This window comes from Magnolia sinica, chromosome 7, assembly GCF_029962835.1.
Source record: "Magnolia sinica isolate HGM2019 chromosome 7, MsV1, whole genome shotgun sequence".
NCBI lineage: Eukaryota > Viridiplantae > Streptophyta > Magnoliopsida > Magnoliales > Magnoliaceae > Magnolia > Magnolia sinica.
In genome coordinates, this window is record NC_080579.1 from 19,563,023 (window position 1) to 19,581,610 (window position 18,588).

Here is an 18,588-nt window from a genome sequence, read left to right on the forward strand (position 1 = left end):
TTTACATTTCTCTAAAAGTATCTATTGTTGAGTTTTGAACACAACCACCTACTTTAGATTTGGTATAAAACTAGTAAAATACATGTCAGATGCACCTGCAATTGCGACATTTGAACCCAAGTGGAAGAAGCATAGGTTCGGAAAAGTGCAGGTTAAACCACAATTTTCCTGCTACCCAATCGCATCTAAGCTGATAGATAGGAAAACCCATCAACCAAACATCCCTTTTGATTGTCCAATTAATTTTAATTATGGTCCACGACCATCCACCTGGACCCAAATTTTGGACGGCTGCTGTGCATTTATTACACGTGTACAGTACAGGGGTTATCACAGTTTGGCGAATTGAGGCAAGGGAGATCTGCACCCTTCATCTTCTGGGACCACCGCTGATCAACTCTAAAATCCATCCACAACAAAGCCAAGGATTTCACGAGATTGGTTCTCCGTGGGTTGCACCATGATGTATGTGTTTTATCCACATTATATATCTATTTTGCCCCCGTTATAAGGCAGAGCCTAAATTTGAGGTAGATCCAAATCTCCGGTGGACCATATAATAAGAAACAATGGTGATTGAGCTTCCACCGTTAAAAACTTTTTCGTGGGCTGCAAAAGTTTTGAATTTAGCTGATATTTGTGTTTTCCTTTCATCCACGTCTGTATGACCTGATCAACTGGTTGGATGGTAAATAAAAATTACAATAACCCTTAGGAAAATTTTAATGGTATGTGTTCAATCACCACTGTTTCCTGTGGTGTGGTCCACCAGAGATTTTGATCTACCTCTTCTATTTTGGTTCGTTCCAAAAAATAAGCTTCCAAGATAGATGGACGGGGTGGATAAAACACATGCATCGTTTTGGGCCCGCAGAGAACCGACCAATATCTAGGGGCGAACCATGGAACGGGTTAGGTGAGAACCCGGACTCACCCAAGACGGTGCGACCTTACCGTGGGGCCCACATTGATGCATTTATTCTATATCCACGCTGTCCATCCGTTTTTCCAGATTATTTTAGGGCATCATTCTAAAACTGAATTGGATCCGATTATCGAGTAGACCATACCATTCCAAACAGTGATGATTGACCATTAATGGGCCACTAAAGTTTTGGATCAAGATTATATTTGTTTTTTTACCTTCATCCGGGCTTATGTGACCTTATCAACGGATTGGATTGAAAATAAAAACTACGGAAACATTAATGTGCGGCCTGAGAAGTTTTTAATGGTAGGACGATGTTTCCCATGTTATGATTTCCATAATAATTGAATCTGCTTCATTTTTAGCATAATGCCCTAAAATGATCTTAAAAAACATATGGACGGTGTGGATACATAAATTATACATCAAGGTGGGCCCCACGTTAAGGACCGCACTGTCTTCGGTGGGTCCGGGGTCCCACCTAATCCACTCCCACCTCATGCGCGCACTCGACCTCCCCACGGCGCACGTTATATAGACTACCCTCCCCAAATTTACCAGAGGAATTATATGTCGCCAGCACCTTCGCACAGAACGCACGTGTCCTCAATTCTGGAAGTGTGGCCCACTTTTCGATAATCCAAACCATTGGAATGTTCTTTCACAACGTCAATGTACTAAATGACTGTAGATTGGAGCATGCAAGCGACTAATATCAGAACAAATTTCAGTTAAATATGGACTATTTCATCTTAACCGTATATCTGTGGGCCAGAGATCACAAGTTTGAAATCTTTCTATATAGAATGCTTTTACTTTTAAGTCCATCGACGGGGCGCGCATGTTCGTAAAAACGCGATTTGTTAGGAAACAAACCGAAAGACTTAAAAACGACCCCCATGCCGGGCCCACCGAGTCAAACCCTAACCCTAATTCCCAAATCCCACGCCAGCACGAAGAAGAGGAAAGGAGACAAAGCAAACGTTGAAATCGGGATTTCAAAACCCTAGAATTAGGGTTTCCAGGGTTTGGGGATGGAAGGTGGCGGTGGTGGTGGTGGTGGTGGGGGTGGGACTGACGTGGAACTGGTTTGCAAGACGCTGCAGGTGGAACACAAGCTCTTCTACTTTGATCTGAAGGAGAATCCACGTGGACGGTATCTGAAGATCTCGGAGAAGACGTCGGCGACGCGGTCCACCATCATCGTCCCTGTCAGTGGCATCGTTTGGTTCCTCGACCTCTTCAATTACTACGTCAACACTGACGATCACGATCTCTTCAGCAAGGAGCTGCAGCTCGACACTAAGGTAATTCGTCGCAATGCCGTTGCGATTGCTGCTCCCCAAGATTCAATCTTTCTCCATCTTTTCAAATTTTCGCATCTGGGTTTGTTTCAAGATGAAAGATTCTATCTTTTTACTGAATTCGATCTGAGAATTTGATGGGAATTATTGCTTATGTGATTTTAATTTACAGGTATTTTACTTTGACATCGGGGAGAATAAGAGGGGGCGGTTTTTAAAGGTAATTGGTTCAATTGCATTCTATTAACATACATACATACGTACGTACATGCATATGTACATATGCACATACACACGTGTGTGTATATGTACATGTACATGTACATATACATATATGCATAATTGAGTTAAATACGTGAATGTGGCTCTTCCTTATTTTGTTTTAGGTTCTTGGGCTGTGTTTGGCTGTACTGTCATTTGTGGGTGGGGTGGTGTATTTCCTTCATTTTCTTATAATAGTAGTCCACTGAAGTCAGACTCAAATGATTTCTATCCTTGTAGAGGCACGGTTTTGTTGGCGCAAATATTGTGAATGAAACCTAAGGTTATGTTCGGATGTGCTATTGAACTGAATCGCGATTATTACTTACGTGAAGTTGGAAATGACCAAATTTTCGTTTACCTTCCTGAGTTTTCATATTGTAGATTGATTGGAACCTTTATATATAATCTAGTGTTTTAAATAGCGGTAGCGTGATGCGTAGCGCTCAGCCCTCTATAGCGTGTAGCGTAAATACGTAGCATGTAGCGTAAGCTACACAATACTAATATTTTTTTTAATTTAAAAATAGGACACATATAATAAATAGTGAAAAAAGAAAGAAAAAATATATAAAAATGGCTAAAAGATGATTCATTTGATCAATTATAAGCATGTACAAAAAAGTTATTAGTTATCATTTATCAAAAGCCAATCTACATATATAAGCCAAATCAAATAATTATCACATCAACAACTTTCTAAGCAAACCACTTTAATTAATAATGTCTAATTGAAACCACAAGTCACAATTATGAAAAGAAATAAAAATGCCATAGGTTAAAAGTATCAAGTATAATATAAGTGTCACATTCCTCAACATTAGAAACAAAGAAAACGTGAAAAAAATAATAAAAAATAAAATAGTAAAAAATTACATTATAGCTTACGTTATGGACGCTATGCCATGGTATTCCAAATCATTTACGTAACGGCCGATACGTAACGGTAACGGTGGGACCCGTTACGCGATACGGGGTCGAAACGGCCGGTATGGAATTCTGTGACTGTAACGGCCGTTACGAGCCCTGAAAAAAAAAAAAAAAAAAAACTTACCTTTTTTTCCTTTCTTTTCTTCTTCTTCTTCTTCTTCTCGAGCAGCTGCGGCTGCGCCCTGCTGCCGCTTCTTCCTGTTCTTCTTCTTCTTCCTCTCTCTCTCTCTCTCTCTCTCTCTCTCAATCTCTTCTTTCCCCCTTTCCCTCTTTTTTTCTTTTCTCTCTTCTTTCCCTCTTTATTTCTTTTCGTTTCCCTCTCTCTCCATTTTTTTTAAAAATTTGCAGCAGCTAGCTGCTGACTGCTGTAGGTACGTGTCACGCAAAGACGAGCGCTGACACTCCTTGAGCTCCGAGTTGTACGAACGGTTCAAAGGAGATCAAAGTTATATGGGCTCCACAGTGATGTATTTATTACATCTACACCGTTCATCTATTTTCAAAGATCATTTTAGAGGACCACCCAAAAAATGAATTATATCCAGAGATCATCTGGACCACACCAAAAATAGCAACAGAGATAATGATTTTCACTGTTAAATAATTCGTAGGGCACACGGTAACGTTTATTTTCCATCCAATCTGATCAGACCCGAGTGGGCCCCACTATGATGTATATATTTTATCCATATCGTCCATCCATTTTGCCACGTCATTTTAGGTCAGGATTCAGAAAATTAGTAATATCCAAATCTCAGGTGGACCACACCATAGGAAATAGTGGTTATAGAATGCTCACCATTAAAAATTTCTTAAAGTCCACTGTAATGTTTATTTTCAATCTAACCTGTTAACTGGGTCACATTGACGTGGATGAAGGGAAAACACACATGTCAGCTTGATCTAAAACTTTTCTAGCCCCCAATAAATTTTTAACGGTGAACGTTTAATTATTGTTGTTTTTTATGGTGCAATCCATCTGAGCTTTGGATGTGCCTCATTTTTGGGCTCATGCCCTAAAATTATTTGGCAAAATGGATGGACGGTGTGGATATAACACATTCATCACGGATGGGGCCCAAAAAACTTTGACACGTGTGCTGCACTTTACATCCAAGTCCCTACTAATTCAAGCCTTAAAAAATTGTACACGAGACATATATTAACTTAAAATTTGACAATTAAATTATGGACTACAATTGCTAACTCACAATGCCAAAATCAAATTATTTGAATAGTTTTAATTGTTAATTTGTGAACTTTTATTTTTTAAAATAGGGCCTTTTGATTTTTTTTTTTTTTTTTTTTTTTTATGATTCACTATCCAATAAATGTCCACCAATTTATAAGTGGGATAATGACAATAAATGGCATGAATTTGAGGCTGATTTGGAGAATAGATTGGTCCTCCAAGTCAGCCCCAAATTGGCAACGCCATCTACCTGAATTTAATTTCATTTTTTTAAAGAACTATTGGGAGAAATGATATCAAGTTGTTAAGCATATAAATTATATATTTAAAAAATTAAATATATGAATTTTGTAGTTAAATTCAAGTTACCTGGTTAAAAAATTAATCAGACAGTCCGATACAACTTCTCACCAAAGAGTGGACCGTTACACCACCATAAACATGTTCCAATTTATAAATGAATGCATATTTGGAATGCTTAAAATATTTCGGATTTAATCCATATTTTTTCATATTTTTTTGGCAAAAAAAAATTGCGCCGTTATGCACCGTTACGCCCCTGTATCCGTATTGGTTTCGGAGGGCACCATTACGCCAACCGATACCGATACGGGACACCTTGCGCTACGCACTACGTAGATGTAGCTTACGTTATGACCCCCGTAGCGTACGCTACAAGGGATTTACGCTATTAGGGACGCTACGTAGCGCTACGGCCACGCTACGCTACATAGCGTACGCTACTGCTACGCTACAGACGCTATTTGAAACACTGATATAATCCTTGCAATGAATCCTATTTGAGTGGTATGAGATTGTTCTTCCATTTGCGAAGTAGAGTAATTAGACACAAATGAATATTTGACTCCACATTTTACATAATTACGATAAGAAGAATGACCAATTTTAATGTTTAAACATTGAGGTCTTGGGTTCCAACCCAGCTTACTTATCAAAAAAATAAAAAATAAAAAAGAAAGAAAGAAAGAAAGAAAGAGAGAGAAATAATGATCACAGGAATCTTGTGTTGAGGGTATCTTTATCACCTTGGAATCACAGGATTCCTGGCATTTCCAGACCTAAAGTAGCCTTAGTTTTTAGTCGTCTCTTTTGCTTATGCTCTTGCTAATTACTATGATATCCATTGTTAATAGGAGCTTGTTAATCACTAGGATTTGCATTTAATGACCCTGAGATTTAGAGCCACTAGCCTTTTGATGCATCCATGACCTTATCTGAGTAATCAGAGGATGCATCCAGGCCACACGAGCTGGTTGATTAAAGATCATGCCTGCAGAAGTTAAAACACATACCAGACCCATTCATCAGTCCTGATCACACATTAGATGGATCCATCTGTCCATATTAAATATTTGGATCATTCAACCATTGGGATTGCTGATCTGGATCATTTCAAGTGTCCTGATTGGCCAGATTGAGGACTGGACCAGATCAACGGTCCGATAATTTATATCGACACGATTCAATAGATTGAGTCTTGCATGATCTACTGATCAAACCAGGTGGCCTTGATGGAACACACATTTGGCTTGTACTTGATGATTTCTGTTCATATTGAGAAAATTCCAGAGTTGTCAGAAAATTACAAAAAATACATCTACCCATGGCTTGACTGTGTAAACAGCCTGTGTTATAGATTTCAGAATTTCCTGATTTGAGTCTTCATTTTTGTTATTTTTTATTTCCATTTTAGATTTAGAATCTATTAATTGGTTGTTCGGTTAGTTTCCTATTTTAGTAGAAATTGTATCAATCTGTTTATGTTCTTATCATAGCATAAGTAGTCTAAAAATAGTAAATTCTAGATTAGCAATGTCTCTTGTATCGCTATCTTTGGTATTTCACTATCTAAAGACCTCTAAGGCATATGTAGGGAGGGAGTTGATGAATTTTGGAAACTGAATGGAAATTTTTATTTTCTCTTATGATGGGAATTGTTAATCTTTTGTTGAGATGCCATTAGAACTGTTGGTAAGATTCCATTAGAACCGTTTGTGAGATGCCATTGGATTGGTTTAGTGATTGTACTTATCCATTATTTTTAATTTTCCTGTATCTATGTGTGCATTCGTGAAGAACTCTTAGCTTCATGTCTACCATGGAAAGGTTCAAGATTTAGCCCGATTTCCATTTCATCACCACGGTGTATGACTAATGGGCTTTATGTATATTTTTCTGTCAAAGATCCATTCTCTATGTAACTAAAAAAAGAAAAAGAAAAGAAGAGAACAAAAAAGCTCTATTCTCTATGTATTCGATGCTCAATTGAAATTGCTTCTTTTATAACCTAGGACCAGAAAGCTTGAAGGATGGGCTTTCAATGGGCCCTTTAGGCTTGTTATGTTCAGTGTTAAGATTTCATCAGGAAAAGATGAAATGACCTGAAAAAAAAGGACCAAATCTACAGGAAAAGATGATGAGAAATGACCTGAAATGCAAATCCTGGGCCTACTTGCAACAATCCTTCCTTTGAACGATGAAAACTCGGAAAAAAAAAAAAGAATAGTCCTTTTCCCAAACTGACTACTCCTTGCTTTTCTAAAGGAAACTATCTTACGACTTTGATTTGTTGCAAAATGATAAATTGTTTCCCTCCTTCCATGATAGACCATGAACCCATGATCGGAGCTTAATGCTTAAATTATAATGGAACTTTTATGGGTTTGTCCTTTAGACCACATATGGAAGTAATTTAGGGCCTGTTTGATTTTTACCATTTCACCGGGAAACGGTAAATACCCTGGAAATGGATGATTATTACCGTTTCACCTATTTAATATTAGGGGGAATTCCGTGGGAATTTCGGTCTTGGAAACCGGTTTAAAAGAAGTACTTTTAATTTTTGGACCCCTTCTTGATGTATATGATATATCTGTTCCGTTCATCCATTTTATCACAACATTTTGAGATATGACATAAAAAATAAGGTAGATCCAACACTCAACTGGCCCATACCAAAAGAAACAGTGGCCCCAGGAAGTTTTTAACGGTAAGTATTTGATTCACATTTTTCTATGGCGTGGTCCGCTTGAGCATTGGATATGCCTCATTTTTTGGCTTATATCGTAAATTTATTTGACATAATGGATGAACGGTGTGGATATATGATATTTATCATGGTGGGACCCACAAATATTTCACAGTATTTGCCGTTTTTACACCAAAAAAGTAGGCCGTCAAATCAATCATGGGGAAGAGTGCGGCAATTATGGAGGGAAATAATTATTACCATTTACGGGGGTATTTCCTAGTGAATTCGAAAATCAAACACGCCCTTAGGCAATATTTAGAATCCATAAAATTGAATTAGGCCCATTAAATGCAACTTACAGTTTGACATGTGTAAGAGCTCTCCATCTGTATATGAAATTGAATCTTGAGTTGCAATTAGGTGGCAATAGTTGTTTACCAATGGAGTATGCCTTGTTTGGCTTTCTTTGTCTAGAGAGTGTTAGTGTAAAGTGTGTGTGTTAAGTGACTCTTTTAATATAAGCACACTTTCTTCTTCTCCTGTAGTGTACTATATGTTTCATTCTAATAAAACATTGTGTGTGGGCATGTTACATACACACAACATTTTCCCCAAACTCTCTTCCTCTCTCTTACTCTTCTCCTCTCTTCTCCACACCCTAGTTATCAAATCATCTTCTACCAGTTGAGAGGCGACATGTCAGCAGCTGTATGGTCGACCGTCAGCGTTGTACGGACGCATGGATCTCATTTGAGCTGAAAGTTTAGGGGTTTGATAGATCTTGATTTTAGAGGATTTGTCATGATATATATATATATATATATATACATATATATTGGAATTTTTGAGACCTTTTATGCTGTTTTGGCCGAAGTAGAGATTCGAAAACCGAGCTCCCAATCAAATTTTCTTCGATTTATCTTAAATCGGTAAGTTTTTCTCTAGTTTCTTTTCTCAAGATGGATCGAAATCTTCCTCCTAAGCTAATTATGTAGGAGTTTTTAGTTAGGATTCATGTTTGAGTGGATTTTACCCTCAAACAGACGTGCAACCATGCCATTTTTGGCCATTTTGAGTAAGATCTAACTGTATTTGTTGTTGTTTTGGAGGATTGCTATTTGTTTGGGGTTTATCTCTCATTTCTTTGTGAGAGAGAGTTGGTTGGAATATTATTATTATTATTATTTTTTTTATAACTTGGACCTCTCTTATAGACAACAAAGGGCCCTCATCTCTTGGCATGGGCTCTTTCGAATCCAACCCCCTACAGATCACCTCCATTAAATTGAATGGTGACAACTATCTTCAATGGGTGCAATATGTAAAAGTGTTCTTGAGAGCTCGTGAGAAGTTGTCGTATATTTTGGATGTTCCTCCAATTTTTGCAGATGTCACCTACAAGTCCTAGACAAAGGAGAACTATCAAGTTATTGTATGGTTGTTGAATAGTATGGATTTTTCGGTTAGCCACCCAATTATGTTTTTATCCTCAGCTAAAGGCATTTGGGATACACAACACTTCATGATATGTTCTTCGAGTCTCAAAATTTTTCACGGCTGTATACCGCATACTTCGGTATCTTAAATCAGCCTCGGGTCGTGGCCTTCATTTTTAGTCTCATAGTCATCTTCATCTTTCTGGCTATTTCGATGCCGATTTTGCCAGTAGTACCTATGATCGCCGCTCTACGTCCGACTTCTGTACCTTCTTAGGTGGCAATCTTGTCACAATGAAGAGTTAGAAGCAACCGGTTACTGCTCGGTCCTCGGCGGAAGTAGAATATCGTGCTATGGCTCATGTGACGTGTGAGCTCATATGGCTTCGCACCATTCTTGAAGAATTTGGCTATTCTCCTTCGGCTCCTATTTCTCGTCATTGCGAAAACCAAGCGGCCATAAATATTGCTTGTAACTCGGTTTTCCATGAGCGTACCAAGCATATTGAGGTTAATTGTCACTTTATTCGGGAGAAAGTTTCCTCTAAGGAAATCTTCACCCATTTTGTTCGATCCGAGGATCTGCTTGCTGATGTTTTTATAAAGTCTTTAAGTCAAGATGTTCTTCATTGTGTTTGTGACAAGTTGGGCATGATCAACATCTATGCTCCAACTTGAGGGGGAGTCTAGAGAGTGTTAGTGTAAAGTGTGTGTTAAGTGGCTCTTTTAATATAAGTGCATGTGCCCACTTTCTTCTTCTCCTGCAGTGTACTGTATATTCTATTCTAATAAAACATTGTGTGTGGACATGTTCCATACACACAACATTTTCCCCAATCTCTCTCTCTTCTTACCCACTTGACGAGTTTTTTTTTTTTTTGAAAAGATATCCACTAAACACGTTTCTTTATTGTGGATGAAGGAAAAAAAGAAAAAAAAAATCTTGGGTTAAAAGCTCTCCATTTGTATATGAAAGTGGATCTTGAGCTGCAATTAGGTGGCAATAGTTGTTTACCAAAGGAGTATGCCTTGTTTGGCTTTCTTTGTAGCATTTTCTCAAAGCATATTATTTTCTTACCCAATTCACAAATTTCTTTATTGTTGATGAAGGAAAAAAAGGAAAAAAAAATCTTGGGTTATGCCTTGATAATGTAGAAATTTATTTATTTATTGTTCTTTTTCTTCTTCTTTTTTAATAAATAAGATTCTCCTTCTAGGGCAGCTTTCAACAAGTATCTTGATTGCTTGGAAATAGAGAAAGTATTGATTTATTTCAGAGAAGACTTTTCATACCATCTGAAATCACATTTAAGAGCATCGTTGTAGCTAATGCTGGTTGGCCAAAGAGGATCTATTGAGATCCATTTCTTGGATTGGGAATTGCCTCCCTCTTTTGTGATGCTTTTCTTTTTTAGTTTCATGCCTAACTATCATAAAGAAACAGAACTGCTGTCAGGGAAGCGTTGTATTTTGCATACTCTACTATAAATAGTGAAGGTTTCATTTCCTTTGATTTGTAAATAAAAATGGCATCACTGAAGAAAGATGTAGCAAGCATGAGATGACCTTTTTCATGGTCCATTTCTAGTTGGAACTTGATCCAGACTTGCCGTATGATATCACCATCATCGTCACCTTGTGCCAGCTATTTAGGGCTGGCTTTTCTCATGATTGATTGGCAAAATATTAGAGATTTAATTCTGGCTAAAAATAAGCGGGAAACATACACGCTGCTTTTAGTTTTCAATCTGAGGAAATATTAGTAAAACCTATGCACCTTTAATTGCAATGTCAGCAAGCTACCTATGGATATTGCAACCCAGATTCATTGACCAACAAATTTCAAAGGCAGTAGATCTGTCCCCAAACATATAGAAAAAGAAAAGAACAATTAGGGACACAATGGAAAGAAGAGATAGAAGACAAAATCGCAGAGTTTCATCACCAACTTCTTGATAGGGTTACAACTCGGGCAAGTTGGGTTGGGTTGAGTGATAACCCAAGTCCATCCTGATCTCAATAGGATATAACTGACAACACGATTTAACCCAAATTCCAACTCGAGGTGCCCAACTTGAACCCAACCCAAAGTCCTCTATACTTGACCCAACCCGACCTTAATACATGTGATTATTCCCAACCTGGCCTAAACTGACCCGAATTTGCTTAACCTGTCAGAGAGAAGAGCCTTTAAGAGAGAGAAGAAACTCTAACTATAGCTGAAAGTCTAGCCCCCTTATTTATAATTTATTTATAATAAGTGATGTCCCAAATTACATAAAAATACCCCTGGAACTAAGGCCAAAAGAGGAAAAATAAAAGAAAGAAACATAATAATAGAAATAAGAGTAAAATAAGAGATGACCCATTGTCATAGGAGAAAGGGCTCGCAATCCAGAAATATGCGTGTCTACATCCCCTTTCAAGCCGAGGCATAGATATTAATCATGCTCTGCTTGCCAAGAATACGTTGTCCCACTTCAACGGTAAATTATTTGTGAGGATATCCACAAGTTGAGTAGTATATGTTACAAGAGTAAAAATAATGCCAACAACAACCTTCTCATGCATAAAGTAACAACCATCTTTAATGTGTTGTCTCCTCATGAAAAATAGTATTTAGAAGCTATATAATTTGCAGCTTGATTATCACAATACATGACACATGAGTCTTTATCGAAAATCCCAATTTAGCAATAAAACTTTTTTAACCACAATTTCATATGCAACATTCACTATAATATGGTACTCAGCTTCAATACTGGATTATGTAACAATTGTCTACTTTTTAATATTCTAGATATCGATATTACCTCCTAAAAAAGTACAGTATACTATTGTAGAACATTGGTCATCTGGCGAACTTGCCCAATTTGCACTAAAATAGCCTCTAGTGTCAATATTATTGTGACAACTAAACAAGATCCAAAATCCTTGAGAAGACTTAATGTAGTGTAAGATGCAACAAATTGCCTCAAGGTGATTTGAATCGAGGGCATGCATGAATTGGCTAACCAAACTCACTGCATTAGATAGATTTGGGTGAGTAACAATCAAATATATCAATTGACCAACCAAATGTTGGTACATGTGAGGATCATTAACCTGAAGCTTGTCATCAACCTCTAATGGAGAATCAATATGTTCAAAACTAAGATTACCAGTTGAAGTCAATAAATCAAGTATGTATTTTCGTTGAGACAAAATGATTCCCTTCTTAGAACAAAAGATTTTAGTTCTTAGCAAGTATTTTAGCGGTCCCAAATCTTTGATGTCTCTCTGAGGAAGAACGCTCCACAAGAGATAAGTTGAATCTTGATACCAAACTAGGGTTAAAGAAGAGGAAATAAAATGGTGTCAACGCTCGAGGGCTATTTGGCTTAAAGAAGGTGACAAAAATACTAGATTTTTTCATGGTATTGCCAGTGCTAGAGCTAGATCCAATTCCATTTCCTCCTTAATGGTTGAAGGTAAAAGGTTGACTGATAAGGGCCCTACCTCCAAGGCTGCGGTTAATGTTCAAAATATTGGTACCGCGTTACGTATCGCACCCTTAGGATACAGATACGTATTGGTTATCGCATGGGATATATCGATTGTATCGCGTAATGTATCACTGTTGTTGGAAACATGAGGAAACATTGGAAAATTGGTCGAATTTTTCAATAAAACTTTAGTGATTGTTAAAAAAGACATTAATACACACTTATAAATCAAAACATTACAAAAACAAGTGCATACAATAGGTTTTCTTTGTATGGTGTCCTAATCTATGCGTTGTCTAACTAAATTAATGCAAATATATCAAAGTCTATTCATATAATTTATAAATGTAAGAAGACGTGTGGAAACACAAGCAATGCATTCAAAAGCAAAAGAAGAATCACTAGATCAAGTTACGTGTTTAATTTTATGTTCGGACACAAATTGCAACCAATTTGTGAGAAATTGGTCTTCACCATAGGTTTGCTCCCTATAGGTGAGGGTTTGATTCCCCTCCTTGGCTTTACCCGATACACGTGATTGTGGGTGATTGCGTGTATCCGCATGGATTAGTCTCACTTCAAAAAAGAGGTGGGGACACCCTGCGTCTTCACAAAAAAAAATAAAATAAAATTGTGAGAAATTGGGAAATTTTGATTTTGTTCAATTTTCTGCAACTCAACTCATCTCTTCCAAATCTCGAAATAGAAGCTCCGAATCTATAATTTTTCATGCAAAACATGAAAAATCATGGATTTGTAACAATATGACACTGATTTAACATGATTTACAGAAGAAAAAAAAAGGATCGAAAATTAAAAATACTCACCGAATCGAACATGTGGGATATATCTCACTACTTGTGTGTTTCGTATCGCACAGGTGGGATACAAGATATATAGTGGGATATATTGGCTGATATCGTCGATACTCATAACAGTGGCCGTGGTCGAGTTCGTTCATTCCTTGCTCATAGATGAGGGATTCTAGAGACCCTCTCTAGATAATCTTGCCTTTCAATCCCTCTCTTCGGAGGACGTGAAATCTCTGGAATCCTCGATTCCTTTGGAGGAAGTCAAGGAAGCCATTTGGGATCCGGGCAGAGACAAGGCCCTGGGTCCAGATGGTTTCCCTCTAGCATTTTTTCAGGATTTTTGGGTCTTGGTTTCTATAGATTTATTTGCTTTTCTACAAGAATTTTTCATGTTTGGTGCTCTATCTCTTGAATTGGGAAGCACCTTCATTGCTCTTATTCTTAAGGTGGAAGGTGCTGACTACCTGAAAAGCTATAGACCAATCAATCTAATTGGTAGTCCTTATAAAATTTTGGCAAAGATCCTCTCCCAGAGGATTGGGGGAATCCTCCATAAAATTCTCCCCTTTGCAGAGTGCTTTCGTAGTAGGCAGACAGATCTTGTATGGCAGTTGCTACCACTAGAACATTGCCTATGTATCAGCTGGATGTTGACGAATGCGTTCCTTTGTGCCCTCCTAACCTACAAAACCTTGGATGCATATGTTAAACAGGGTTATCAGGGGATTGTCTATAAATTAAATCTTAAAAAAGCCTATGACTGCGTTAATTGGTATTTACTTGATTATATGATTTAAAGATTGGGTTTTAGATTGAAATGGAGGTGTTGGATTCGTACATGTGTTTCTTTTAAGGTATTTTGTATTGGTAATGGTGGTGACGTCGTAACGGTCACCACCATTATTGATACAGGTATCGGTCGTAACGGTCGATATGGGGGTGTAATAACCCTTATGACCCCCGTAATGGTTGAAAATTTTCTTTTGCCCGAAAAATTTTGAAAAAAATATGTAGAAAATTCAGAATAATATAAATTTTCCAAATGTGTTCATTTTTTATTTTGAACATGTTTATAATAGTGTAATGGTCCACTCTTTGGCGGGAGTGTTGTATCGGGCTGTCTAGTGAATTTGTGAACATGATTATATGTCTCTAATGTTTACACATCACAATCAACCTTAAAATTAGAAATCATTAAAAAAGGCATAAATAGTACTTTTTTCATTTTTTGAAAAAAAAAGGCCATTGGAGCTTCTATTTGTTAAGTCACTTCAATCTACATTTTTAATTTTAAAAACAGTAGTAAGAGTGGTTGAAATCTATTGTAGAATGATATAGGAAAGTTTTTGGAGTGAGAAAAGTGAAAAAATGAAGAGAAAAATGGATTTAAATAGAAAAAAAACAAGTGATTGTTTTTTGACCGTTACGAGGGTAACGGTCGTTATGCCCCGTAACGGCCTTTATAGCCACCGTAATTGCCGATACGGTCCCAAAAAATCAATTGTTCTGTTTCACCCCGTATCGCGTAATAGTCATGGCCGTTACCTAGACGTATTGGCCTTTACGGGCGTATCGCAACGGATACAGAGCACCTTGGTTTCTTCCCCTAAATTCTCAATTCTTATAAATGGATCTCCTTTTGGTTTCTTTAAATCCTCGAGAGGTCTTAGACAAGGAGACCATTTGTCCTCTTTCCTCTTTGTAATAGTGGTAGAAGCTCTTAGCAAAATGCTGAGTCAGGGTCAGGATGAAGGACTCTTTCAAGGATTTCTGATTCCTAACTTTCCATTGTGCATTAGCCATCTTCTGTTTGTAGATGATACAATTCTCTTCTGTGAAGCTTCTGATTCCAACGTGTTGAATCTGAGGATTGCTATGAGATGGTTCCAAGTAGTCTTTGGTCTAAATATAAATCTTACAAAAAGTGAACTTCTTGGAGTTAATTTATCGCAAGAGGAAAATTCCAGATATGCATATTTGTTTGGGTGTAATTTGGGTTCCTTCCTCTCTACTTATTTAGACCTCCCTCTTTGTTTAGGTAAACCTCTTTTACACTTGTGGGACAAAGTGATATAGAGAATGGAGAGTGTTCGTCCGTTTCTTTCCTAGCACGGGTGGTTGTGGGTTCGACAGCAGAAGCACGGGTCATTCTTCTCATTTTCGGCACAAATCAAACCAGTAGTTAATAAAATAGGGTCCCACCAGGCGTGTCAGAAAAATTGTTTGTCTATTTCTTTCCCAGCATGGGTGGTTGCAGGTGTGCCAAAATTGGGATTGCGGCTCCAATTCAAGCCTAACAACAATGACCCTAAGCGCCAAAGTAGGCAGATACAGAGTACGACCGAGTTCTTCTTTGACCTCTCTTTTAGCCACCTGTTTAGTGATCGTGCAAATTCAACCGTTGGACACCTGTCATCAGGTCATCTGAATTCAGTCACACCCTTGTTGATCGCTTGGGTGATGTTCGGTCGTGATTGATATGTTGTGGCTCTGCTTTCCTAGACACGACCGTACATATCTACAAAAGATCCTATAGCTATAGCATGCGTGTCCGTACAAATCACACGTAAATGACCTTGATTGGCTGAAAACAAGACTCGGTCGGATTGAGTACAAACAAAGAGTAAGCCCTCCCCCTAGAAAAACAAGACCCTTTCCCTAGGTGAGAAAATAATGCTTATCAAACACTCTCTCTCCAATCTCCTTGTCTATTTCCCTTCTTTGTTTAAATGTCAAAAATTTGTTTTTGGCATTTCGGAGTTGAGGATTCAAGCTTATGGAGAAAGATGGCTGAAGCTAAACACGACGCTCCTGGGAAGGGTGGTGGATTCAAATTCTTCTCTCTATAGGGCCTCCTTTCTTTGGAAGTTGGTGGCCGTGGTGGCCTTTTATGTCTTGCGACTTCAAAATTTCCTTTGGAGAGGTGTCCAGAATTAGATTTTGGGATGATGCTTGGTGTGGGGACACCCCTTTATGCCTTTTCCTCATTTCCCAGTTGCAGGGTTTTCAACCAATTCTAGGTTCTCAAGATTCGTTGGTTTGGAGACAACAAATTTGGAACCTTCTTAGTCAAGTCCTGTTATTCCGTCCTCATAGGAGAAGGTGAAGGAAGAGAGGTGTGCCATACAACAATGGTTTGGTCCTTTGGAGCTCCTATGAAAGTGGCTGCCTTTGCGTAGCTTGCAGGGAGAAACAAGATCTTGACCATTAACAATCTGCAAAAACGGGGGCTTTGTCTTCTTAATGCCTGCCCCCTTTGTTTGAATGCGAAGGAGACAATGGACCACCTATTATTTAATTGTCCTTTTCCCCATTTTATTTGGTCTAGCATCTTTTGATTAGCCAATCTGTCTTGGGTGATGCCCCCTTTGATATAATCTCTTTATCGATCATGGCTCCCTAGTGGGGATGGTTGCATGAGAAATTCAAGATGGAAGGTGGCTTTGCTGGCTTCAATGTGGGTTGTTTGGCTTGAAAGGAATATTAGGTGGTTCTGTACTTTTCAATTATCTTCTGAGGGTGTTTTTAGCAGGGTAGTCATGTATACAAGGGAGTGGGCTCTCTGAGTGTTTTTTTTTTTTTTTTTTTTTTCGATTCGGGTTTAGTGTGTTTCCAGGGTATGGTTTACAGTTTGTATAGCTTTTGCTTTTCTTTTTCTTTTTCATGTTTTGTTCTCTTCTTTTTAGCCTGTCGGCCTTTATAAAAATTTCTTCGTAAAAAAAAAAAAACCTTAAAGAGTTTTAACTTTTAACTCGAAAATTGCACTAAGCATCATCACCTGTAATAATGATACCATCAACATACACATTGATGTGATGATACCTTGTACGCGCCGCTTAACGAAACACATAATGATTAGAGTGAATGCAACTAAATCCAATATGACTTGTGACTTATGCCTTAACTTTTCAAACCAAGCTCGAGGAGCTTGCTTCAAATGATATATAGCCTTTCTTCAAATGACATACCTTTCTTTCATCCGCCTTTCTAGCAAAATCAAGAAGGGAAAGCATATAAATCTCCTTAGTCAGATCACCATGAAGGCATTCTTAACATCTAATTGGTACATTGATCAATTCAAATTAGCGGAAAGAGAAAATATTATTTGTATCGAATTCATCTTAGCAACAACAACAAGAGCAAAATTCTCAGAATAATCCTCACCATATATTTTGGAGTTGGACTTAAGAAGGGGGCTTTATGAGTTGTAATCACCCATGATTCTTAGAATAAACAATCAACTTCTCCACACTATTTTTGAAAAAAAAAAAAGACCACCTTAGCAGAGGAACGACGATGATGAAACGGCGACGATGACAACGGTGACGAAAACGATGATGAAGGCGATGGAAATAGGAGGGATCGAGCGAGGAAATAAAACGGAAGATTGGATTCAGGTTAAGTGGAGAATCCGAGACCGACGACAGAAGAACAACTACGACTCTCTGCCTACCCTATTCGTAAAAGGATACCCTTCTGGCTGGTATCCTCTCAACCTGGAAAGAGTCTTTGGTAGAGCAGGGGCAGTCATGGACGTCATTATGCCCAGGGACAAAAAGTCAGGAGCATATAGAGGCTTTGCTCTCATCAGAATGAGTTCTGAAATTGAGCTGTAGACATGCTGCAGGCTCGTGCTGTAGACATGCTGCATGGAGAGAGCTTCGAGGGAGTGAAACTCCTCGTGCAGTGAGCAAGGTATGGACCCGAGAGAAATCAGACTCGCACGCAGAAGACCCACATTCCATCTTTTAAGAAGATACCAGCTACTGAAATCCAGAATCCTCAACCCTACCGGGACGCCCTCCTTTGTTCGTCTCAGAAATCTTGATAGACACCTACCCCAACCGAACCGTCTCTGGAGCAGGTAAATACTCATCTCGATGGAGGCAAGATTAACCCCAACTTCATCCGGATCAATGAGGAGGAGGTTCTCAACGCTAAGGTAGCCCTATCGGAAATGTTCGTGATTGTGGCGCATGAGGGGGTGACCATAAACCATATAAATGACTGGTTTGACGAATGCACTAACATCCGCGCTGGATCTTTCAGCCTGCGCCCCATAGGATATAGCGAGGTATGGATTAAAGGCGACCCCGGAGTGAATCTGGACGCCTTACTCATGGCAGGAGCGATCCATAGGGACGGACTGGTGAAAGAGGCGATACCCTGGAACTCTTTCAGTCCGTTCGTAATGGAGGACGTCTGGATCCTGGTTTGGGGAGTTCCGATTGAACTATGGAATGAAGAA

At 38.4% G+C, this 18,588-nt stretch overlaps 1 protein-coding gene across 2 annotated transcripts in view; it reads left to right on the forward strand.

Annotated features, from left to right (window-relative positions):
• Positions 1–1,764: 1,764 nt before the first annotated feature.
• Positions 1,765–18,588, forward strand: part of LOC131251177 (transcription factor Pur-alpha 1-like) — a 42,590-nt gene continuing 25,766 nt past the window's right edge. Inside the window, exons 1-2 of one of the 2 annotated variants that reach the window (XM_058251744.1) lie at positions 1,765–2,235; positions 2,405–2,452. In XM_058251744.1, coding sequence (XP_058107727.1) covers positions 1,963–2,235; positions 2,405–2,452 — 321 coding nt within the window. In that variant the 5' untranslated portion in view covers positions 1,765–1,962. The remainder of the gene's footprint in view (positions 2,236–2,404; positions 2,453–18,588) is intronic. The other variant, XM_058251745.1, reaches the window with a different exon arrangement.